At 43.9% G+C, this 26,379-nt stretch overlaps 1 protein-coding gene across 4 annotated transcripts in view; it reads left to right on the forward strand.

The window, feature by feature from the left end:
* ZMYND12 (zinc finger, MYND-type containing 12) overlaps positions 1 to 25,221 on the forward strand; it is a 35,564-nt gene extending 10,343 nt beyond the window's left edge. For 3 of the 4 annotated variants that reach the window (XM_010862658.1, XM_010862660.1, XM_010862661.1), the window contains exons 2-8: positions 2,398 to 2,539; positions 3,977 to 4,148; positions 15,233 to 15,402; positions 18,392 to 18,514; positions 20,990 to 21,101; positions 22,627 to 22,772; positions 24,809 to 25,221. In XM_010862658.1, coding sequence (XP_010860960.1) covers positions 2,398 to 2,539; positions 3,977 to 4,148; positions 15,233 to 15,402; positions 18,392 to 18,514; positions 20,990 to 21,101; positions 22,627 to 22,772; positions 24,809 to 24,934 — 991 coding nt within the window. In that variant the 3' untranslated portion in view covers positions 24,935 to 25,221. The remainder of the gene's footprint in view (positions 1 to 2,397; positions 2,540 to 3,976; positions 4,149 to 15,232; positions 15,403 to 18,391; positions 18,515 to 20,989; positions 21,102 to 22,626; positions 22,773 to 24,808) is intronic. The other variant, XM_010862659.1, reaches the window with a different exon arrangement.
* The last annotated feature ends 1,158 nt before the right edge of the window (positions 25,222 to 26,379 follow it).

Genomic DNA, 26,379 nt, shown 5'->3' on the forward strand with positions numbered 1-26,379 from the left:
GGAGAAGGGGACGACAGAGGATGAGATGGCTGGATGACATCACCAACTCGATGGACATGAGTTTGAGTGAACTCTGGGAGTTGGTGATGGACAGGGAGGCCTGGCGTGCTGCAATTCATGGGGTTGCAAAGAGTCGGACACGACTGAGCAAATGAACTGAACTGAACTGATGTCCTCTTTGGAAATATATTTACTCAGTTCTTCTGCCTATTTTTAAACTGGGTTATTTTTTGATGTTAAATTGTTTGAGTTATTTATATATGATGTATATTAACCCCTTATTGGGCTTCCCTGGTGGCTCAGATGGTAAAGCGTCTGCACGCAATGCAGGAGACCTGGGTTCGATCCCTGGGTTGGGATCCCCTATTGGTCACATAATTTGCAAATATTTTCTTCTCTTCATTAGGTTGTATTTTAATTTTGTCAATGGTTTCCTTTACTATGCAAAAGCTTGTAAGTATCATTAGGTCTCATTTGTTTATTTTTGCTTATATTTCCTTTGCTTTAGGAAACAGATCCAAAGAAAAATATTGCTACAATTTATGTTAGAGAGTATTCTGCCTGTTTTCCTCTAGGAGCTTTTTGGTTTCTGATCTTACATCCATTTTGAGTCTATTTTGTATATGGTGGTGGTGGTGGTGTTCAGTTGCTCAGTCATGTCTGACTCTGTGACCCCACGGACTGTGGCATGCCAGGTTTCCCTGTCCTTCACTATCTCCCGGAGTTTGCTCAAACTCAAGGCTATTGAGTTGGTGATGCCATCGAATCATCTCATCCTCTGTCACCCTCTTCTCCTGCCCTCAGTCTTTCCCAGCATCAGGGTCATTTCTAATGAGTCAACTCTTTGCATCAGGTGCCCAAAGTATTGGAGCTTCAGCTTCAGCATCAGTCCTTCCAGTGAATATTCAGGGTTGATTTCCTTTAGGATTGACTGGTTTGATCTCCTTGCAGCCCAAGGGACTCTCAGGAGTCTTCTCCAACACCATAGTTCAACGACATCAGTTCTTCAGTGCTTAGCTTTCTTTATGGTTCTCATACAACTCTCTCACATCTGTACATGTGACTACTGGAAAAACCATAGCTTTGATGATGTAAGACCTTTGTCAGCAAAGTGATGACAAACACTGTCTATTTTTAACATGCTGTCTACGTTTGTCATAGCTTTTCTTCCAAGGAGCAAGTGTCTTAATTTCATGGATTTCATAGCTGCAGTCACCAGCAGAGTTAGGGGCCAGAAAAGCAAACAGTTACAGATTAGCAACAATTGCCATAAAAACTAAGAATGTTCAGGCCTGCTCACTGTTCTCTTTTTCTTCTTCATTCTCAGGAAAGTGAAAGAAAAACTCATTCCTCTTTTTCCTTTTCACTGCAACAGGAGTCGTTCATAGAGGAAATTGTGTAAGGAATGGGAGGAAATTTCCTAGTGGTCCAGTGGTTTGTTACTTTCCCTGTCCCTTCCCTGGGCTCTGGTGCTCCAGTGGCGCTTTCCTTGGTTGGGGAATTTAGATCCTGCAGGCTGCATGGTGTGGCCATTTAAAAAAATAAAAGGAATGGGAGTGGACTCTGTCAAAGTGCTGTCCAATAGAATGTTTCTGTAGTGATGCAAACGTTCTATATTTGTGCTGTCCAATTAAGTGTTTAAAAAATATCAAATATGCACATAAAACAGTCAGAAAAGCCATAAACTAAACTACCACAATGCTTTTCTCTGGAGAGCTAAAACATACTGGCTTTGGAATACGGGCCTAGAGTAGCTACTTACTCTCCATAGCCATGCTTCCTTACCTTTAAAAAAATAATGTTTTTTTGTTTGTTTGTTTGTTTGCAAAAAGTTGAACAGTTACTTGTGAGACCACCTGTTGCGCCGCTAGGATTGGAGGAGATTCACAGTGTGTTCCATGCGAATGCCCGCCCCCTGCCCCCCGCCCAGCCCCAGCACAGGAGACGCAAATGGTGCTCTTCCCAGCCACGCCCCAGCTGTAAGGAAAGTGTCTCCGAGAGCCTCATGAGAGGCTCGCGCCTTTCCCTAAGAAAAGTTCCTTACATTCATCAGCTTCAGCGTTCAGATATTTTGAAAATGACCTTAGACCATTACAGTGTTAACGTTGTCTTTGTTGTTACTAATGAAGAACAAAAGCAGAATAGGCAGAGACAGCATCACCACCTAACGGCCTGCAGAAATATCCTCCCCCCACTCCTCCCACACACCCCTGGTCTTTACACCACCCAGTCACCATGTGAAGGAAAAGCAAGTTTTGTCAGAAATGGCTTTAGGCTCCCTGCCTGGTCTGTGTTGAGCTTACTCTTCTAGTCCCTAGGGCCTGGCCAGCAGTAGGGTCAGGAGAATCTGCGGTCAAGCCCAAGGTAGAGATAACGAAGTCGTGTTTCCTTTGTCAGTGGTGTGGTTCATCAAAGAGCTGATTGGGGCAGCATCCACGAGAAGATATGTCAGCTCCTGATTCCCCTGCGCACCTCCATGCCCTTCTACACCTCGGAGGAAGAACGGCAGCATGGCCTGCAGCAGCTGCAGCAGCGGCAGGTAGGGCCTGTGGGACGCTGCAGGTTTAAGTCAGGGGTGCAGCACAGCGGCCCCAGTGAAAGGAGGGACTGTGCAAGGCCACTGAACTGCAACCTCTGAAGGCAGAGGTGTGGTTTTATGTCTTTATGCCCTCAGTTCCGTTCAGTCAGTTCTCCGCAAATTTGCTGAATCACTGCAGTATTAGTTTCCTAGAGCTGCTGCCATAACCAAGTACCACAGATGGGGGCCTTGAACAACAGAAATTTATTTTCTCACAGTTCTGGAGGCTGGAAGTCCAAGACCAACGGTAGGTTGTCAGCAGGGTTGATTTCTTCTGAGGCCTCTCCCCTTGGCTTGCAGACGGCCGCCTTCTTGCTGTGTCCTCCTGTGGTCTTTCCTCTGTGTGCACACATCCCTGGGGTCCAAATTTCCTCCCCTAATAAAGCCACCACTAGATTGGATTAGGTGATACCCCATTACCTCATTTTAATTTGATTGCCTCTTTAAAAAGCCCTATCTCCAAATGCAGGCCCATTCATAAGGCTTCATCATATGAATTTTGGGGACTTCTCTGGTGGTCCAGTTGTTAAGACTTTGCCTCTCAGTACAGGAGGTACATGTTCCATCCCTGGTCAGGGAACTAAGTTCCTGCATGCCTCATGGCCAAAAAACCAAAATGTAAAACAGAAGCAATATTGTAACAAATTCAATAAAGGCTATAAAAATGGTCCACATCAACAACAAAAAAAATCTTTATAAATCTTATGAATTTTGGGGTTACAAAATTCAGCCATAGCTCCCTAACATGCTAAGTATGTGATAAGAGCCTAGGCACATAGTAGAAGGTCAAGAAATGATGTATGAATATACTAGTTAATAAATAAAGGAGATTGAGAAAATTATTATTATGGCATTGATAGCATCTCAGTTATTCTGAAAAAATAATGCTTTATAAGCCATAAATCTCAAAAGATTCATTGATTTCAGTATAGTGACAACTTGAGAGCGGCTTTAGAATGATGAAGAGTCAAAGTTATTTCTAATATTAGCTAAGCAGGATAATTACAGAAGGAAAAATATGTTTGTCTCAAAATTAACTCAGAAAGGCAGAAAGTTTTAAACTGTCCCGAAACATTACAGTTTTGCTAAACTAAAATTTTATTAAGAACATAATAATATTCATTTAATAATTTTATAATGAGCACTCATTTATGCCAAGTACTGACCTATGATGAAAAGATCCTTGTCCCTGGACCTTGGATCGTCACAGGAACTCACAGTCCAGAGTTTTCCTTTCTAATCACCTATTTTGGGTCTCAAGTCCACCTCAATGTGGTCAGGCTCACTATGGGCTCTTGACCAGGTTGTTAGGTGTTGCCCTTATCTCCAGGGATACCTATAGCCACCATTACCTTTTACCCTTAGATGTCTCAGATAGCCTCATTTTTTCTTCCACAGAAGCATTTGATTGAACTCTGTTACACTGTTGCCCAGAAATATATCTTTGAAGGAAAACATGAAGATGCTGTCCCGGCAGCTTTGCACTCTCTTCGCTTTCGCATGAATGTGCACGGCCTGAATTCAGTTGAGCTAGTGCCTGCTTACTTGCTGTTGGCTGAAGCCAGTCTTGGTAAGTGATGCTGACTAGAGACCCCCTGGAACCAGTAAGAAGTGCTATATTGAGTCATGATGGTGGTGGTTTAGTAAATAAGTCCTGCCCAACTCTTGCGACCCCATGAACTGAAGCCCACCTGTGGGCTACAGAGACTACAGAACTGTAGTCTCCTCTGTCCATGGGATTTTCCAGGCAAGAATACTGGAGTGGGTTGCCATTTCCTTTTCCAGAGAATCTTCCCAACCCAGAGATCAAATCCACATCTTCTGCATTGCAGGCAATCTCCTGCATTGTAGGCGGATTCTTTACTGCTGAGCCACCAGGTAAGTCCATATTGGGTCATATTAATGGCCAAAATGTCCAGCTCTGGCAATGGCACCAAGACACATTTTGTGGAAGAACGGGATTGCTGTAAAGTTTGGCACAAGGTGGGGAAGGAGATGTCATGGACTTTTGGTTATAACTGACTCATATCCATGCTAGCTGGCCTTAGCAAAAGGAGGAAATTTATTAGGACACTAAGTGTCCTAAAGGAAGGGAGGCTTTGTGAGATACTAAACTCTGAATGCTATAAGAAGCCAAGGTTAGTGTTGTTTCTCTCTCTTGGGTCTTGTCTCTGTTTCTCTCTGCATTCTGCTTTATTTTCCATCTCTACAGACAAGCTTTTTCTACCCTCTGCTTACACAGAAGACAGCTACCTCAAAATATCATATGTAGCTGAATTTACATTGAATTTACACATCCTCCAGGTTCAAGGTGGGTAACAGAAACTAATTAGCATCTAATTTCCAATGTTAAATTCCTGAAAAAAAGAATCGTGTTGACTCAGCTCGAGTGTGGTATCCATCTGTATCTACCTTTGTGTTGGAGTCACACAGTTCAGACAAAATTAGGAACCTGCTCCTACTGACGGGAGAGGCAATTCTGAGAGCAGCGAGCACAGACTTAGCAGACAGCACACAGGGCGGTTACTACAAGAGGGGAATTAGCGTTTTCAAGGGGGATGAACATTTTTGAGCATCTACAGCATTTTAGGTACTGTTTGGTTGTTCAGTCGCTAAGTCTTGTTTCCGATTCTTTGTGACCTCATGGACTGTGGCATGCCGGGCTCCTCTGTCCTCCACTATCTCCCCAAGTTTGCTCAGCTTCATGTCCACTGAGTTGGTGATGCTATCTAACCATCTCATCCTCTGCTGCCCTCTTCTCCTTTTGCCTTCAATACTGTACTACTGTTTTGTATATCTCAGCAGCCATTATTATTTTTTTTTAAAAAAACTTTTAAAAAAGTAAAACAGTTGGAAATACTATAAAGGACTTTCCCCCTAGGCTATCTGAGAGTAAGCTGCGTACCTGACGCCCTATGCCTTGACTACTTCAGTGTGCATTTCCTACAAAGATGTCTCCTTCATAACCACAGTACAGTCATTATTGACGATTGTCTACTAAGCAGACCCCATTCAGCTTTTTCCAATTGTCTCAATTACATTTTTATAGCAAAAGGACAGAGCCCAGAATCACAGTCTCATTTTGTTGCCTCGGCTCTTTAGTCTCCTTCATTCTGGAATAGTTTCTCAAGCTTTCCTTGATGTTTACCATGTTGACACTTTTAAAGATTAAAGGCCAATTATTTTATAATATGTCCTTCAATTTGAGTTTTTCTGACATTTCTCCATGACTAGACTCAGGTGATATGTCTTTGGCAGGAATATCACAGAAGTGACGCTGTATTCTTCTCATCTCATCCTAGAAGTTGGCACATGTTTTTAGTTTGTTCCATTATTGATGATGTTCAAGTTACTTTATTAAGGTGGTATCTGTCAGGCTTCTCTGTAAAGTTAATCTTTCCTCTCTTTGCAATCGATAAGTTATAGAGAGGTATTTGAAACTATATAAATATCCCATTCCTCAGCAAACTTTCAGTGAATATTTATATCACCATGGACCTTTGTTTTCCTATTTTATTTAATGGGTTACAATCCGTTAGTATCTTTAATTTGATGTTCAAACTGTCCTTGATTTGGCAAGTGGCAGCCCATCACACTGGCTTCTGTGTTTCCTTGACACATCCCCGTTGTTCTCTTTCTTTCTTTCTTGTTTGTTTTTTTGGGAGGTTGTGTGTGTGCGTGTGTGTGGCTGTGAGGCTTGCAGGATCTTAGTTCCCTGACCAGAGATAGAACCTGTGCCCTCAGCAGAGAAAGCATAGAATCCATTAGCACTGAAAAGTCAAAGAGAAAGTGTTAGTTGCTCAGCAGTGTCCGATTCTTTGCAACCCATGGACTGTAGCTCACCCGGCTCCTTTATCATAGGGTTTTTCAGGCAAGAGTATTGGAGTGGGTTGCCATGCCTTTCTCCAGGGGATCTTCCTGACCCAGGAACTGAATCAGGGTCTCCTGCATTGCAGGCAGATTCTTTACCATCTGAGCCATCAGAGAAGTCCCCCATTAGCACTGAACCACTGAACTGCCAGGGAATTCCCTCCCCATTGTTCTTTGATCACTTTTCCTGCTTTCTGGAACCTATCTGCAAGGAGCCCTGATTTCTTTTAGTGGAAAATGGAATTTAGAAGCCACGAATTGTGCACTAGACATACTCATTGCTAGTGAGGTATGGCTATTCCCAGGCTTCTCAGTGGACAGAATTAGGAAATATATGTATGATAATGTGTATATGAATTGATGCTTTTAAACTGTGGTGTTGGAGAGGACTCTTGCGAGTCCCTTGGACTGCAAGGAGATCCAACCAGTCCATCCTAAAGGAGATCAATCCTGGGTGTTCACTAGAAGGACTGATGCTGGAGCTGAAACTCCAATAATTTGACCACCTCATGCGAAGAGTTGACTCATTAGAAAACACCCTGATGCTGGGAGGGATTGGGGGTAGGAGAAGAAGGGGACGACAGAGGATGAGATGGCTGGATGGCATCACTGACTTGATGCACATGAGTTTGGGTAAACTCCGGGAGCTGGTGATAGACAGGGAGGCCTGGCGTGCTGTGGTTCATGCGGTTGCAAAGAGTCGGACACGACTGAGCGACTGAACTGAACTGAATGTGTATATGTATATACACATTATTTCTAAATTTCTTTATCTCTCTCTCTCTACGTCTGTTTCTATACATGATCTTGGGTCTCTAGGACTACATTTAAATCCACAGGGTTCAATCTCATTTTCTCCCATTTTATATTTGTAGTTCTCCTCTCTGATGGTGAGAATGTTGGCTTCCATTTTCACTGACGTATCTATATATTTAATCTGTTACCCTGTATGAGTTAACCTCCCATTTCTAATCCTATTCTTTCCCCTTCAGATGCCCTCCTCTCCTTTTGTGGGCTCTGACTCCTTATTCTGGGATGCCTCTTCTGCATGGACCCCCTCCTCACTGGTTTGCACTCTGACTCTTCATCCCAGGCCACTTAGCTGCAAAAATACCCTTTTTACCCTGCTTTGGTCCGACTCCCCATTCTGGCCTGTCCCTCCTCCATAAGTAGTGGAAGACCGCTGGACAAGGAAGTACAGCTTAGGCTCTGTTTATCTCTGACACTGACTAGCTATGGAATGTTGGAAAGGTCACCCTAGCCTAAATCCTATCATCTCTCATCTGAATTACTCCCTGCCAACTGGCCTCTACAATCTTCCCTGGCCTCCCTCTAATCTGGTCTCTAAACAAAATGTGACCAACTCACTCCAATAAGTAAAGACCAAGTTCCTAAAGCAACCTATGAGCCCATGCTTGGTCCAGCCTTTATGAATTCTCTCACCTCACCTCTCATCTTCTCTCTCCCTTTCAGCTGTGTTGGCCTTCTCTCGTTGGCACTGCGATGCTTCCTTGTTCTGGAAGGTTCTTCTCTAGCTACTCTCCCCACTTCTCCTCCCCTCCCCCTCACCTGACTAACTCCTATTCATCCTTCAGGCTCAGCTTGAGTCACCACTCCCGTCTAGAACCCTTTCCCAAGCTCCTAGACTGAGTCGATTCTCTTTTTTTGTGTATGCAGTTAGAAACATCTTTCTTTTTTCTGGGCACTTACCTTGATAATAATTATACATTTGTTGATGGGGCTTCCATGGTAGCTCAGCGGTAAAGAATCTGCCTGCCAATGCAGGAGATGCGAGGTTGATCCCTGGGTTGGAAAGATCCCCTGGAGAAGGAAATGGTGGCCCATCCCATTTTTCTTGCCTGGGAAATCCCATGGAGAGAGAAACCTGGCGGGCTACAGTGTATGGGGTTGCAAGAGAATCTGACACGACTTAGCAATTAAACACGAACAACATTGTTGATGAGCTTATTTAATTCAAGTCCCTCTCCTGTGATCGACCATAAGTTCAGGGAGAACTGGGGCTGTGTATATTCTTACTCCGGAGAAGGCAATGGCACCCCACTCCAGTACTCTTGCCTGGAAAATCACATGGACCGAGGAGCCTCGTAGGCTGCAGTCCATGGGGTCGCGAAGAGTTGGACACGACTGAGCGACTTTCACTTTCACTTTTCACTTTCATGCATTGGAGAAGGAAATGGCAACCCACTCCAGTGTTCTTGCCTGGAGAATCCCAGGGACGGCGGAGCCTGGTGGGCTGCCGTCTATGGGGTGGCACAGAGTTGGACACAACTGAAGCAACTTAGCAGCAGCAGCATATTCTTACTCATCATAGTGTCTTTACATCCAGAACAGTACTTAGTGTAGAGAAGGCACTCAGAAACCCTCTCACAGGACCTGACACCTAAATGGGAACTATGTAAGCATTTGTTGAACCTGAGTCGTCTTCACAGGACTGTTTTGAGGATTAAATGAATTTGTGTGTCATGAACATGAAAGTGCTTTGCAAGCAGGAAAGTGCTGTCTAGATGGAAGGTTTCATTATAACTCCCACCGTTACTGATTTGTAACCTTGCCAACCTTTTTGAAAGTCTAAATAAATCATGTGCCCCCCACCCCCTACATTCCTCTCCCATCTTAGAGATTCCTCCAGACTGGAGTGGAAAAATTATAGGCATTTGTCTTTTTTTAAGTAAAACTTTGGAATTTTAACCCTCTGGAAAATGACATTTTCAGTAATACTTCAAAGAGGAGCCACTTTATTCATCTTCTCTCACTCTAGTCAGCACTTTGGAACTGGGAGAACCTAGGTTTAAATTTCACCTCCTCAATAGTTGTGGGATCCCAGTCATCGAGCTTTTTCTTACCTTAGGGCTCTCTTACACATTGCCTGGAATGCTTGTTTCTCCCTCTTACATGGCTGATTCCGTTCAACCTTCAGGCATCTGCTTAAACACCACCTTCTCAGAGATGTCTCCTGTAATCATCCAAAGTAGGTTTCTCCCTGCCTTTTTTTTTTTTTTTGTACATGAATGTCCACAGCCACTTTATTCATAACAGGCAAAAACTGGAAACCACCCAGCTGTCCCTCGGTGGGTAAATGCGCATCAAACTGTGGCACATCCATACAGTGGAAAGCTAGGCAGCAATAAAGAGGAATCGACTGGTGATACACTCAGCAACCGAGGTGGATCACCAGAATCTTAAAGGGAAAGTGAAAGTGAAGTCGCTCAGTCGTGTCCGACTCTTTGCGACCCCGTGGACTGTAGCCCACCAGGCTCCTCCGTCCATGGGATTCTCCAGGCAAGAATACTGGAGTGGGTTGCCATTTCCTTCTCCACTCCCTGCCTTTTTTGTAACCTGTACACTACTGAAGCGACTTAGCAGCAGCAGCAACAGCTGTTCATTTCCTTCCTAGCGCTTCACTTTTTGTTTCTTTATTGTGTAATGATTTCACTGGACGGTAAACTCCTTAAGGTCAAGACTGCAGCATGCAATGAGCATCTGGCAGACTGGTAGACACTGGACAGATCTGATGAACTTAGATTAACTGAAGGCATGCAGTTTCCTCCTCTGATATTTCTTTTGCAGGGTTGTTTGCAGATGTAATCACAGATGCAGGTGGCCTCGCCTGGTGGAAGGCTAGTGGAAGGCATAGTGTAAGGCAGGCCCTCATTAAATGCTGATTCCTTTTTCTTCCCCTGGGCGCTTCCCAGCCACACCTTTGAATTATTCGTGACTTTTATTCTGGGCTTCTTTACTTTCAGCACCAAGTCCTGCAAAATCTTCCACATAATATATCTCGGATCTCCACAACCCAATGTAAGCCTGCTGACTCCCCCTTGAGACAAGTACCACTGTTCCTTAACTGGCCATCCTTTCTCTCTCTACTGTGTATGCTCTGCAAATTGCCCTGTAGGATAGTCTCCCTTCCTGATGTCTCTGTTACCTCCACTCTATCCCTGCACCTCTCTAGGTAAGCACTGTATGGAGGAGAGCATGCCTGAGCTCACCCACTCATGGGTCACAGTCTTAATTCCGACCTGCTTGTCACAGCTTGATCTGCTCACCTCATTATATCCTGCTCTCTGAATTTGCAGCCTTGTCCTTTTTTTTTTCTCACACATACCCTTTTTCCTTTGGTACTGATCCTTGTTTAAATGTGGTTCAGCTTGGCCTAGGGGCCTTCTTTTTCCAGCAATATCTCCATAAATGAGAACTGGACATGAAAAATTTAAATTTTCAATAGATATCAATACCGTCTACCAATTTTTTCCTGAGCTTAAACATCTTAGCTAGATTTCCCAGGTGGCTCAGTGAAGAATCTGCCTGCCACTGCAGGAGACACAGGTTCAATCCCTGGGCTGAGAAGATCCCCAGGCGGAGGAAATGGCAAGCCACTCCAGTATTCTTGCCTGGAAAGTCCCATGGACAGGGGAGCCTGGCGAGCTATAGTCCATGGGGTCCCAAAGAGTCGGGCATGACTTAATGACTGAGTACATATGTATGCAAACATCTTAGCCAGGAGTCATTTGCTTCTTTAAATTTGAGAAAGCCTCAGTCTAAAGCTCTTAATTTTTAGACAAAATCCAGTTGGAAAATGTGACTTGCCTATTTAATTAACATGAGCCAGGATCCTGGGCCAAGACTTCTCGATTCTAATGTTTTCCAATTTTAGTGTGAGCATCACTCAGGCAAAATTACTTGCTGCTTCTTGTTGACTGCTTCTTCCTCACCTCTCCTCCAGTAATTCAGTCCTGTATGATTACGACTAGAATAAAGCAGTGCTTACATATGAAGTATGCCTGGGAGGAAGTGCCAAGAACAGAAGGTTGACTTTGGGGGGGTCTGGGTCCTCATCTTCCGACCCTTCACTGATACCATTTCTCCTGCAGCTTTCAGCACATGGAATACTTCATTCCATGTGAGGTCGTGCCTCCTGCTCTGCAGATGCCCTCAGAGTAGTTTTCTGTTCGGTTCTCACAATCTCCCTAGGAGGCAAGCAGGTAGGCAGGAAACTGTTATATATCTTTACAGCTAAACAAAAAGGTTCAGGTGTCGAGAATATCTGACTATCAGAAATAAAGGTGACTTTCACTTAACCATGTGACATGGTTAACCACCAAAATCATTCTAGGTCCTAAATGTCTTTTTTTATTTTCTCCATCCTTATTCACTGCCTTAGTTCTGGCTTCAAGTACTTGCTGGAACTATTTCAAAAGTCTTTGGATGAGTGTTTTACTCTTCCTCTTCCCCTCTGATCTCTCCTCCACACAGTTCCAGAGGATTCTTCTAAATCTAAATCCAGTTCTTTCTCCCTTTCTGAAATTTCTCTAATTTTTATCCACATGCAGCAAGCTCCTTGGCATGACTTACTAAGCCCTCCATGATCTGTGCCCTGCCTGCCTCTTTACTCTCATTCCCTGCCACTTGATCCCTTATACTCTGTGCTCTGGCTTCACAGAAAAACGTATAATTCTCTAAACACAGCATACTACTTCATATCTCTAGGCTTTGCGTATGTGTTCATTCTGCCTGGGATGCCCTCTTTTCTTTATCTGGAAAACATAATCATCTTCCAAGCCTAGCTTAGACTTTTCTATCTTAGCTTGGTTGGTATAAAAAATACCATAGACTGGATGACTTAAACAAACATTTATTTCTCACGGTTCTAGAGGCTACAAGTTCAAGATCAAGGTGCCAGCAGAGCTGGCATCTGGTAAGAATCCAATTCCTAACTTGCTGACAGCTGCCTTCTCTTGGTGTATCTTCACAAGGCCAAAAGCGAGATCATCTCTCTCATGTCTCTTCTTGTAAGCGCACTAATCCCATTTATGAGGGCTCTACCCTCATAATCAAATTAACTCCCAGAGGCTCAACTTCCAATTACCATCTCACTGGGGATTAGAGCTCCAATATATGAATTTTGAGGAGACACAAACATTCAGTCCAAAGCGCTGACCATGCCTCTCTCCACTCCATTGTCTCCCTCTACCCTACCCATAGAATTAAACACTTCCCTGGTGGCTCAGTGGTAAAGAATCCATCTGCCAATGCAGGGGATGCAAGAGATGTGTGTTTGATCGCTGGGTCGGAAAGATCCTCTGGAGAAGGAAATGGCAACCCACTATGGTATTCTTGCCTGGGAAATTTCATGGACCTAGGAGACTGGTGGGCTATAGTCCATGGGGTCAAAAAAGAGTCAGACACAACTTAGTGACTAAACAGTTTTGTTCTACTTGAAAACCTTATAATGTTACTATGATTGCATTTATACTATATTAGGAATATACTACAGATATTATGAATATACTAGTATATATTACAAATATAATAGTGTACTTATTTACACTATGAGCAAAGCTAGTAGTGGTGATGGAATTCCAGCTGAGCTATTTCAAATCCTAAAAAATGATGCTGTTAAAGTGATGCACTCAATATGTCAGCAAATTTGGAAAACTCAGCAGTGGCTACAGGACTGGAAAAGGTCAGTTTTCATTCTAACCCCAAAGAAAGGCAGTGCCAAAGAATGTTCAAACTACCACAAAATTTCACTCATCTCACAACTAGCAAAGTAATGCTCAAAATTCTCCAAGCGAGGCTTCGACAGTACGTGAACAAGAACTTCCAGAAGTTCAAGCTGGATTTAGAAAAGGCAGAGGAACCAGAAATCAAACTGCCAACACCCACTGGATCATAGAAAAACCAAGAGAATTCCAGAAAAACATCTATTTCTGCTTCATTATGCTAAAGCATTTGACTGTGTGGATCAGAAAGAACTGTGCAAAATTCTTAAAAAAGATAAGAATACCAGACCACCTTACCTGCCTCCTAAGAAACTTGTATGCAGGTCAAGAAGCAACAGTTAGAACTGGTCATTGAACAATGGACTGATTCCAAATTGGGAAAATAGTATGTCAAGGCTAGATTATGGCACCCTGCTTATTTAACTTATAAGCAGAGTACATCGTGTGAAATGCCAGGCTAGATGAAACACAAGCTAGAATAAAGATTTCTGGGAGAAATAACCTCATATATGCAGATGACACCACCCTTATGGCAGAAAACGAAGAACTAAAGAGCCTCTTGACAAAGGTGAAAGAAGAGAGTGAAAAAGCTGGCTTAAAACTCAACATTTAAAACACTAAGATCATGGCATCTGGTCCCATCACTTCATGGCAAATACAAAGGGGAACAATGGAAACAGTGACAGACTTTATTTTCCTGGGCTCCAAAATCACTTCAGATGGTGACTGCAGCCATGAAATTAGAAGATGCTTGCTCCTTGGAAGAAAAGCTGTGACCAACCTAGACAGCATATTAAAAAGCAGAGGCATTGCCTTGCCAACAAAGGTCTGCTTGGTCAAAGCTATGGTTTTTCCAGTAGTCATGTATGAATGTGAGAGTTGGACCATAAAGAAGGCTGAGCATTGAAGAATTTTTGCTTTTGAACTGTGTGTGGTGTTGGAGAAGACTCTCGAGAGTCCCTTGGACTGCAAGGAGATCAAACCAGTCAATCCTAAAGGAAATCAGTCCTGAATATTCATTGGAAGGACTGATGCTGAAGCTGAAGCTCCAAAACTTTGGCCACCTGATGTGAAGAGCTGACTCATTAGAAAAGACCTTGATGCTGGGAAAGACTGAAGGCAGGAGGAGAAGGGGACAACAGAGGAGAAGATGGTTGGATGGCATCACTGACTCACTGGACATGAGTTTGAGCAAACTCTGAAAGATGGTAAAGGACAGGGAAGCCTTGCATGCTGCAGTCCATGGGGTCACAAAGAGTTGGACACGACTGAGCGACTGAACAACAACAATGAATATTCTTGTTTCCATGTCACTCATTCATTCCCTGTAAAATTTCATCCTTGAATTCCTATCACTTCACACAAGGCACATGGAAGGTATTGAATATGAATATACATATATTTTAAAATTGAGATATAGTCCATGTACCATAAAATTCACCCTTCTAAAGTACCATTCTGTAGCTTTAGTATATTCACAAGATTGTGCAACCATTATCACATCTAAAGCAGGAACATTTTTGTTACCCCAAAATGAAACCCAATACCATCGGCAGTCACACCTCAGTCCCCATGCCTACAGTCCCTGTTTTTGCTGTTCAGTTGCTCAGTCATGTCCTACCCTCTGCGACCCCATGAACTGCAGCATGCCAGGCTTCCCTGTCCTTCACTATCTCCTGGAGTTTTCTCACACTCACGTCCATTGAGTGGGTGATGCCATCCAATCATCTCATCCTCTGTCGTCCCCTTCTCCTCCTGCCTTCAATCTTTCCCAGCATCAGGGTCTTTTCCAATTAGGCGGCTCTTCACATCTGGTGGCCAAAATATTGGAGTACAGTCTCTGGCCAGTTACTAATCCACTTTCTGTCTCTATGAATTTACCTATTCTAGAAATTTCACATTAATGGAATCGTACAATATGTGGCTTTTTGTCTCTGACTTCTTTCACTCAGTACAGTATTTTCAAGGTTCATCTGTGTTGTAGTATGTATCAGTGCTTCATTCCTTTTGTGCCTGAATGATATGCCACTCACAAATATGGAAAGACCATATTTTGTATATTTACTCACCATTTGGTGGACATTTAAATTCTATATTTTGGCTATTATGAATCGGCTGCTAAAAACATTCAGGTACAGGTTTTTTTGTGTCAATCAGTATTTTAAGTCAATGAGTAAATGAGTGAATGGGTGATGACTCATCTTTCAACATGTGTTCTCTGGCCAGGATATGAATTACAATCTTTATTTCTTTTGGGCAGGTCTGGGCCGGGTTGTCCAGGCTGAGGAATATCTATCCCAAGCTCAGTGGACAGTCCTCAAATCAACCGAATGTAGTTATGCCATCCACTCCTTACTGCATCGGAACCTGGGACTTCTCTACATGGCTAAGGAAAACTACGAGGAAGCCCGCTATCATCTGGCCAATGATGTAAACAAGCTAAATTACGACACCTGAATGTATCTGCGAACACCTCTGTTTGGTTGTTGTTTATTGCTGTTTTCTTTTTACTGAGCGTTTCTCTGAAACTTTCTGTTTACAACTATTTGTTTGGTGGACTATTAGCAAGAACACAATTCTAACAACCTGAGTTCAGAACTTTCCACTTTTTGTCTGTACATCCTTGCCCACATCACATCACTTCCCAACCCTCAGTTGCCCTGAGGATGATGAAGGGAGGCAGAAGAGCATCCTGATTAAGATGCTTTATGGGCTTTCCTTCTCATTCTAGTGGTGTCTTTTCACCAGGCACATAGACTTGGATAAATTATTTCACGTCATTCATCACCTATAAGACAGAAACCATAAACTAGTCTCTGCCTCATTGGGTCCAAACACAAATAAATTGCAGAGATGAATAAGACAGCAGGGCATTTGGCTGTCTTATTATTTTTGGCTATTATTTTGCAGTACTTTGTGCAGTACTTTGGCTATTATTTTTATAAGTAACATCAACATCTTTTCTTCAGAGTGTGGTAATTACATTTAAATGACCTGACGTGTGTGAAGGTGATTTGTAAACTATAGAACTCTGTACGGTTTAGACAGGATGATGAGGGTGATGATTGAGCTGTTCTTCCAAAGGTTTCTATTAGGATTTCAATATTGGACCATATCGGGACTTCCCTGGTGGCACTAGTGGTAAAGAACCCACCTGCCAATGCAGGAGACGTAAGAGACACGAATTCAATCCCTGGGTCAGGAAGATCCCCTGGAGGAGGGCGTGGCAAGCCATTCTAGTATTCTTGCCTGGAGAATCCCATGGACACAGGAGTGTGGTGAACTACAGTCCATAGGGTCACAAAGAGTTGGACATGACTGAAGCAACTTAGCACAGCACAGCACAGCACATGGGACAGTATTACCAGAGAGGAGTTCCTGAGCCTGAAATCTGGATGAGGTTGGGGTGAGACTGCAGTCTCAATGAAGGCTGAGTCTTTCTTGAGCCTCTCCATTGGGCAGCCTTCCCTCTGGTTGCCTGCCACTGAACGATGTCCCTAAATTTGCTGGAAACCTTGCTATGTTGGTTATTCTCCATATCCCCTTACCCCAGATCCATTCTTTGCTCTACTCAGCCCTGGAAGGCTGACCTTTATGGACTGTAGAACCTGGACTTCACTGCTCTCTGGCCTCAGTTGCATCTGGGGAGTGAGAGGCATGGCAGAGGAGGTTCTGAGGAGACAGAGGGTGAGGTATTTACTCTCTGCTGCCTTTCTGCACCAGTGGGAAGTGCTCCTCGTAGCCACAGCTCCCGTCAGGTAGCCTTCATCTGCAGCTCTCTTTCTGGCCCTGGTAGCCCTGCTTTCTCCCCTGGTTTTCTCAGGAGTTTGGACCGTACCAGTCTCTTACTGTAACAGTCTCAATAGCACAGTCCCCAGTGCTTGACTAACTCTCATTGGTTCCTTACCCCTTCCACGTCTCTGGAGGTAAACCCTTTATTAAACCGTCCTTAGGGGATACTTGTAAGGGTACCATCTACTTCCACCTAGGAGCTTGACTCATGCACTTCTTCATTTGTGTTTCCTCTCTATACAACCTCCAACAAATCAAGCAGAAGCACATTCTGTCTTGAGCTGGACCACACAGCTAGCATTAGATCAAGCTCAGATTCCTCAGCCTAAGTTTAAAAAAAAAAACCAAATTATTGATACATACCATAAAATTCAATGGTATGTACAATTAAGTGTACAATTCAATGATTTCTTAATAAACTTACAAAGTTGTGTAACCATCAACATAATCCAGTGTTCACCCTAAAGAGAGCCCTCATGTCCATTTGCAACCATTTCTCATGCCCCTTCCTATCCCTCTAGATTTACCTTTAATATACACATTTAGCCGTCTCTGGGGTCGCACAGAGTCGGACACGACTGAAGCGACTTAGCAGCAGCAGCAGCATACACATTTAATATAAACAATGATATGTGATCTTTTGCATCTAACTTCTTTCACTTAGCATAGTTATTTTGAGCTTCACCCATGTTGTTGTGTATATATCAACACTTCATTTGTCTTACAGTTGACTCTCATGTAGATATACCACAATTACCCTTCACCAGTTGATGGACATTGGGGTTGTTTCCATCTTTTGCCTATTATAAATAATACTGATTATGAGCATTTGTATATAAGTCTTTGTGTGAAGAAAGTGAAAGTCGCTCAGTTGTGTCTGACTCTTTGCAACCCCATGGACTATACAGTCCCTGGAATTCTCCAGGCCAAAATACTGGAGTGGGTAGCCTTTCCCTTCTCCAGGGGATCTTCCCAACCCAGGGATCAAGCCCAGGTCTCCCACATTGCAGATGGATTCTTTACCAGCTGAGCCACAAGGGAAGCCCAAGAATACTGGAGTGGGTAGCCTATCCCTTCTCCAGTGGATCTCTCGACCCAGGAATCAAACTGGGGTCTCCTGCATTGCAGGTGGATTCTTTACCAACTGAGCTATCAGGGAATGTTTTTATTTTTCTTGGATATATGGCTAAGAATAGAATTGCTGGGTCAATAAACTATGGTGATTAAACTATGTTTAATTTTTTGAGGACTGGCAAACTGTCCTCCACAGAGGCCTCATCATTTTATATTCCCACCAGCAATGGACAAGAGGATTCCATTTTTGCCATATCTTTGCCAGTATATGTGATTTTCTGTCTTTTTAATTAGAGCCGTTATTGTGTGTGTAAAGATGTAGCTCATTGTGGGTTTTATTTTGCATTTCCTCAGTGACTAATCACACTGAGCATTATTTCACGTACTTATTAGTCATTGGTATATCTTTTTGGTGACATGTCTGTTCAGATCCTTTGCCCATTTTTAAATGAGGCGTTGTAAAAATTCTCTGTAGACTCTGGATACACGTCCTTTATCAGACATATGATTTACAAAGAAAACTCAAGCACTCTCTTTCTTCCTTCTGCTATAGATTTATTTTGCCAGTTGTGCATTTGGGACAGAGCACATCAGGGCCTCAGGCGGCTACTTCCACCTGGCTAATATCTTCAATGGCCTTAAAAAGTTGGACCTGGCCGACACATTGTACACCAAGGTGAGTTGGGAATACGGGAGCTAAGCCTTGATACTTAGGCCTTATATCTTGAACCTGGTGTCAGACCATTCGTGAGAAATTCGAGACACAGACAGAATGAAGTGACTGGCCCAAGGTCACATAGCTTAATACATGATATATTCCACTTCTCTTTCTTTGTTTCTCCTCTACCAGAATAGTTTAGTCCTTAGCATTCATAGAGCAGTGAGCAAATAACAAATTATGGGTCAATAAGAACAAAACCCCTCCAAACAGACTGCCATATACTCTGTCATAGGGTTTCCCTGGAGCTCAAATGGTAAAGAATCTGCCTGCAATGCAGGAGACCAGGGCTTGATCCCTGGGTCGGGAAGATCCTCTGGAGAAGGGAATGGCAATCCCCTCCAGTATTCCTGGAGAATCCCATGGACAGAGAAGCCTGGCAGGCTACAGTCCGTGGGGTCGCAGAGAGTCAAACACGACTGAGCAACTAACACACACACACACATACTGTCATATCCCTAGCAGCAAGCTAAGGTGGTCATGTTGAAGTGTGGGATAGAGGAGATTAGGTTTTTAAGCAAAATTGATTGTGGGAAGGTCTTGTGAAGGGATCAAAGAACATGAAAGCACTTTAAAATGTCCATCTTTACCTGTGAAAGATTTAAAACTGTTTCCAATATATTAAAATGTTGGTTATGTTCATATACACCTTACTTAGCAAATAACCATTTTTGCATGTGGTATAGGCTCTCATGCTGCTGCTGCTAAGTCGCTTCAGTCGTGTCCGACTCTGTGCGACCCCACAGACGGCAGCCCACCAGGCTCCCCCATCCCTGGGATTCTCCAGGCAAAAGTACTGGAGTGGGGTGCCATTGCCTTCTCCGAGGCTCTCATGCAGTGACTGTTTATTCATATTTTACACCCACTTCTGAGGACAAGGCATTGTGATGTAGCTGAAAAAAAAAGAGCTCTGGAATCAGGCAGACTTGAATTTAAACCTTGGCTGTGCCACATAGCAGCTCTTACCAAGAGTCAAGTGTGATCTTAACTTTTCTGAGCCTCAGTTTAATTATCTATGAATTGGGAGTAATAAGAATAAGACTTCAGTTGGGATGTTGGGAGGATGTAAAGGAAGTTGTATGTGCTCAACATATGGCAGTCATTTTTTTAAAGAATATATTCAAACCTTATTTTGTAAATTAATTTTTATTGGAGTATAGTTGGTTTACAATATTATGTTCGTTTCTGCTGTACAGCAAAGTGAATCAGCTGTATGTATACATATATCCCCTTTTTTTGGATTTCCTGCCCATTTAGGTCACCACAGTGCGTTGAGTAGAATTCCTTCTGCTATGCATAGGTTCTCATTAGTTATCTATTTTACACATGTGTGAGTGGGTTGAGTCATGTGTGCTCAGGTGTTGAGTCATGTCTGACTCTTTGCAACGCCATGAACTATAGCCCACCAGTCTTCTCTATCCATGGGATTATCCCAGCAAGAATACTGGGGTGGGTTGCCCTTTCCGCCTCCAGGGTATCTTCGCAACCCAAGGATTGAACCTGGGTCTCCTGCAGCTCCTGCATTGGCAGGCGGATTTCTTCACCACCTAAACCACCATCCTCCAGGGGATCTCCCTGACTCAGAAATCAAAACCATGTCTCCTGAATTGGCAGGTGGGTTCTTTACCATTAGCGCCACCTGGGAAGCCCATGGATGCTGCTGCTGCTGCTGCTAAGTCGCTTCAATCGTGTCCGACTTTGTGCGACCCCATGGACTGCAGCCTACCAGGCTCCTCTGTCCATGGGATTTTCCAGGCAAGAGTACTGGAGTGGGATGCCATCGCCTTCATGGATGATGCTAGGGACCTGAATTTTTCACAACACTGGCCAAATCTCTTTGATTTCTTTGTCTCAGTTTGCACATCTGCAAAATAGGGAAGATGGCATGGATGCGCCCCATGACAGGCACAGCTGCTCTCCCTCTGAGGGGCAAGGTCTATGGATCAGAAGAGGTGAAGTCGCTGCTCTGCTTCCTAGGAAGAGCTGCCACTTCCCATTTAGGTCACCACAGAGCACTGAGTAGAGTTGCCTCTGCTGTATAGCAGGTTCTCATTAGTTATCTATTTTAAACATGTGTGAGTGCATGCTCAGGCGAACCACCATAGTAGTGTATATGTCAATCCTAATCTCCCAGTTCATCCCATCCTCTTTCTCCTCTTGGTATTCATACATACATGGCAGCTGTTATAATTAGACCCCACCAGGGCTGTCCCCAGATCAACCTGCCATGTGCCCTTCGCAGCCCAGCATTTGTCACACTTACCTTGGGCAAGCACCTTTGGGCTCCTAGGGCTCCCCCTGCCTCCAGGCACAATGAAATGGGGAGTCTGTAGATGGTCAGAAAGCCTGGCCAGAGGTTCTGCCCTCTCAAATGGCTGGTTCAATGGCTAAAGTCCAGCCTGCTTGTCTGATTACCATCTCCTTTCCCAACAGGTCTCTGAGATCTGGAACAAATATTTGAACGATCACTATCAAGTCCTCTCACAGGCTCGCATCCAACAAATAGATCTACTGGGCAAACGATTTGAGACTGACACTGGCTTGGGTAAGTGGCAATTCTTCCTGGGAAACAGAGCAGTGACTTCATTTCTTCTGATCCATAGACTTTGCCCTTCAGAGGGAGAGCAGCTGTCCCTGTCGTGGGCTGCATCCGTGCCATCTTCCCTATTTTGCAGATGGGCAAACTGAGACAGAGGAATCAAAGAGATTTGGCCACTGTTGTGAAAAATTCAGGTCGCTAGCATTACCGGTGGGCTGCGGTCTCTGGGGTCGCACAGAGTCGGATACGACTGAAGCAACTTAGCAGCAGCCGCAGCACCCGTGGGCTCCCCAGGCGGCATTAGTGGTAAAGGACCTGCCTGCCAATTCAGGGGACGTGGGTTTGATTCCTGAGTCAGGAAGATCCCCTGGAGGAACGCATGGCAACCCACTCCAGTATTCTTGCCTGGAGAATCCCATGGACAGAGGAGCCTGGTGGGCTACAGTCCATAGGGTCGCACAGAGTCAGATACAACTGGAGTGACTTAACACATCACAGCACCACAGCGTCACACACAGTCTTTCCAGTGGGGTTAATGAGGGACAGATTTGGAAGGAAAGAAAACCTGGCTAGAACCCCCTGAGATTTTTGCACAGCATCCATTTTTTTTATGTGTTATCCTCCCAGGACACATGAGTGTCCACACAGAAGTCCAATTGTTCATTTGTTCTGGAGCCTCATCCTCTTCCTTTACTGGACTGTGAGCGTCTCCGTGGCATGGTGGATTCTGAGTCATCTCTGTATCCTCAGCTCAGCAAAGAGCTGAGGACTGAACACAGCACCGTTCCTTCTGAGATCATAAAAACTGATGCAGGATCTAGTTTCTGCTCAAAAGAGACAAACAGTGTAGTGAGTGAGACAGGAACTATGTGAAAGAAAAGATAACTTCAACAAGTACAAATTATATTACAAGGTGAGTCCCAGAATGAAGAAATGAGGACAGTTGGATGGTTTTGAAAAAGGAAGACTTCTTGGAGAAGTTTTGAGCTAAGCTTCAAAAAATTCATAACTTTATTGACTTTTCTCTCATTATAAAAGTGGTTCATGTTAAAGCATAAAACTTGAAAATCATAGCTATCCAAAGAGTGTCAACTTTAACATTATAGTGTATGTCTTTTCTGTCTTTTTCTCTTAGCTTAGCCTCACATGGGGAAAGCGGAAATGTTGTTGCTTAAGCATCTTTGGATTTGGGGAAGAAGAATTAAGATTCTGTGGCTGCCAGAAGCCTGTCTCCCTCCTCTTGATGTAGAGTGGAAACTGAATTGAACCCAAGGAATCACACCAGGACAAATTCCCTGTACTGGGGGCCTGAGAAATCTAGGACTCTGAAAGAAAGCAAGCTAAGCAACTCAGGGACCTGTAGGAATGAACTTTTTTTTTTTCTTTCAGTTTACTCTGATGATGGCACATTGGACAAAGCTGGTGAACTGCCTGAAGGCCGAGTGCCCTAACTGCTCAGTGCTTATCCCTGAGGGTAGACACCGCTGCCCCAGGGCCTGCTTCCTCTTTTCTCCCTTTCTTTCCATTGCAGATGAAGCCCAGGAAGCAGAAGCTATTCAGATCCTGACTTCAATCTTGAACATTCGAGAATCTACATCTAACAAAGCCCCCCAAAAAACGATCTTTGTTCTCAAAATTCTGTTCATGCTTTACTTCCTGATGATGAATTCTTCAAAGGCAAGTTCCCCTAGAAAAGCAGCAAGTCTAAAACAGAGGGAGAAATTCCTCTGGTTGGATTCAGCTGTTTTGTCCAGCTGCACTAGCTTTTGTCCTCAGAGTAAGCCCTTACTCCAAAAAAGTTCAGACACTCATGACATTTCCCCTGTGTTAAGTCCAACTGCACAATGAAAACAAGATTGCCTTCTTCCTTCAAGGGGACCACCCTAGGGTCACAGAGGTAAACTGAGGCTGGGCAGTGCTGGGAGGCCTGCAGGAAAGAAGGGCTCTGGGGAATTCTTGGGGAAATGGAGCAGTCACTCTAACTACACAGTGATAGTGAGTTCCCCGCTGCTGGAGGGATCCAGGCAGAAACAATTCCAAAGGTAATCATTTTTGAGTGCTTATTACAAGCCAGTCACTAGCCTAAGTACTTTACATGAAGTATCACATGTCATTCTCATATCAACCTTACAAAGTAAGTCTTTTATCATCCCCACTTTACAGGTAAGGAACTGAGGCACAGAATGGGTCCATTATTTGCCAAATTTCTTATAGAGTAAGTGGCAAATCTCAGGTTTCTTGATTTATTGATTGATCCACTCATTCAACAATTTATTGAACTTCTGCCATGTGCAAAGGATGGTTCTGGAGACTGAGGGCACAGTGGTGAACCACCAGCCAAGTTGCCTATTTCCATGGGACTTATGCTCTTCTGGAGGAGGGGAAGTCACAATAAACAAACACATAAATGTGTAATATAGTTTCAGAGAGAAAAGCTGTACAAAGAAAAACAAAGCAGGCAAGAGGAAAGAGGAGAGAGGGTTGGTTGGAGGAGGCAATTTTGTGCAGGTGACATGGGAAAAGTTAAGATGTCCTTCCCCTGTTCCCTTCCTCCCTTCCTTCCTTCATTCTTTCCAATTGTCTGCAAACTTTTACTAAGCACCTACTGTACACCAGGGCCTGGAGGAGTTCCGGATCAGAGGGTTACAACAGAGATAACAAAGCCTGGGGCGCTGCGGGAGCATGAAGGAGGGACAGCCACCCCATGTGGGATGGAGGTGAGCGGGGTCAGGGCACAGAGAAACATTTTCATTGCATTTCCAGGTTTACTGTGGACAAAACCTCTGCATTTCAGGGTCCCATTTTCTACTCAAAGAAGTCATTCCTCCAAGGTATTTTAAGGATGTTAGATCTGCAAGAGGTTCTTAGAAGAAAGGGCCACCTCTGTCTACTCAGATTGGTACCTTGCTTCCTTCAGGTCTGGAATCAGCTATCTGCTCTTGAATAAGGCTTTCCCTGTCCTCTGTCTGAAATGACAACCCCCATTGGACACGACTGAAGCGACTTAGCAGCAGCAGCAGTAGCAGCATTGCCATCGCTAATGCTTTCTGTCCTCCTGCCTGCTTTAGTTTTTCCTCTTAGCATGAATCACTATTTAAGACACCATCATATTCTACTTATTTGTCTTGTTTATTGCCTGTCTCTCCTGCTATATAGTAAATTTCACAAGGTTAGGAATTTCTGCCTATAGTCACAGTCTCTGAAACACAGTAGCCATTCAATAAATGTTTATTGAAAGAAAGGAGGGAAAGGGGAAAGGAAGGCAGAGAGGGAGGAAAGAAGGGAAGGTAGCAAGGAAGGAAAGATGAGCCAGAGTCTGTCTCAAGATGTCCTGTGAAACTTCTGTCTAAATCAAGACTCTGGGCCACCCGGACTCCCCAGATGGCAATTTACTGGTGGCACCTCTCACCTCTATGCCTCTCAGTGTTGGTTCAAAGGGCCCTGAGATGGAGAAAAGAGACTTTGTCCACTATAAACTCAGAAATTCAGCATCCAGATTGTCCTGTTCCCTGACCTCTCTCACCCTCATCCCACACGTGAGGCTAGCTAGGAAGACCTAGTTCATATGTTCACAAGTTTTCACAAAGAGCTCAGTGGGTGGTGTGAGAAGTTGAAGGATCCTTGCCCGTGTTTCTGGGGCTGAGCAGAGATGGGGCTTCCAATATAATACTTTTCTGTGACAATTTCCTTTTGTCTCTGCAATTCTCTTTCAGGCAGAGGAATATGCCTTGAGAGCCCTCCATCTAGCCAAAAAACAGAAGCTGAGTGTCCAGGAACAAAACACCATTCAAGACTTACTAAATCTCATCTCAGTTGAGGAAGCTCAACCCATTACTTAGTGACCCATGAGCTGTGCTCAATCAGGGATGATTGAGCATCTCATATATTTCAGCCTTGCATAGGGGCAGTGAGGTGCTATAAATTGCTGAAGTACCCACCCCATTCCCCTGGGACTGCATTCGTAGCTGTGTTTTTATTGTTACACAGCATATGTTGGGGGAATGTAGAGCTTTTGGCACAGAGATCAGTAAAACTCTTGTTTATTATGACTTTGTACAACTTTGAATAATGTGCTGTCAGTTCACTAACAAGGTATTCATAATTAAACTGCAAATAGTTTATCCTATTTCTCAGAGGTCTCCCAGTGATTCATGCTTCATAGCTCTTTGCCAAAGAAAGGGGTAGGGATTAGAGCTATATTGGAGTAAAGTTCCTCTGTTCTGCTGTAATTAAGTTAGCATTAATTTGAGGTTGTGATTAAAATGCCCATTATGATTCCTAGAGCAATCACTAAGAAGATTACTCTAAAAACAGTTAAAATCAACAAAGAAATTAAAGTGGCACACTAGAAAAGATCCACTTAATGGAAAAGCAGGCAGTAAAGGAGGAATGGAGGAACAAAAAGGATGTGTGACACATAGAAAGGAAATTGCAAAATGCAGACCTAAATTGTAGGTCTTGGGCAGATAAGGCCCATGGGGCCTTTCAAGGAGCTCCAGTATAGATGGGTTAAATTACCCTTTCAAGCTGGTGTCTCTTTCCTCAGAGAATTATTTGAAGTGTATGCGAGTCATCTCTACTTTCTAGGGCAGAAGTACTCTGGAAGGTCTCCTGTGATGTCGGGGATAGAGTGCAGGCACTGGAGTAGACATGCCTGGTTCAAATCCTAGCTTCCTCACATACTAGCTCTGTGACCCCCTGCCCCCACACACTCACTGCCCCCACACACTCAACCTCATCCTTACATTCTAAGATGGCCCAGGTATGGCCCTGACTATCAGCTTGTCCCATTGAGGACTCTGGTCATTTAGCACAGTCATTTTTGCTCCAGACTCACCAAGGAGCCTGCCCATTAGCTCTTGGCTTTCTGGCTAGATCTAAACCAGGGAGAGGATATGCAAATCAAGGACCTGTCAAAGGACTTACCTGGTGGCCCAGTGGTTAAGAACCCACCTTGCAATGCAGTGGACAGTGGTTTGATCTCTAGTCTGGGAAGATTCCCCATGCTACAGGGCAACTAGGCCCATGTGTCCCAATTACTGAGCCTGCACTCTAGAGCTTTCGAGCTGCAACCACTGAGCCCGTCCACCTTAGAGACTACGTTCTGCAACAAGAGAAGCCACTGCAATAAGACTGTGCACTGCAGCCAGAGAGTAGCCCCCACTTGCTGCAATTAGAGAAAGCCCATGTGCAGCAATGAAGACTCAGGGCAGCCAAAAATAAAATAAATTAGAAAAAAGAAGGACCAATATGGCCACTATGGAAAACAATATGGAGATTCCTT

Source organism: Bison bison, unplaced genomic scaffold, assembly GCF_000754665.1.
Source record: "Bison bison bison isolate TAMUID 2011002044 unplaced genomic scaffold, Bison_UMD1.0 scf7180017864484, whole genome shotgun sequence".
Lineage (NCBI taxonomy): Eukaryota > Metazoa > Chordata > Mammalia > Artiodactyla > Bovidae > Bison > Bison bison.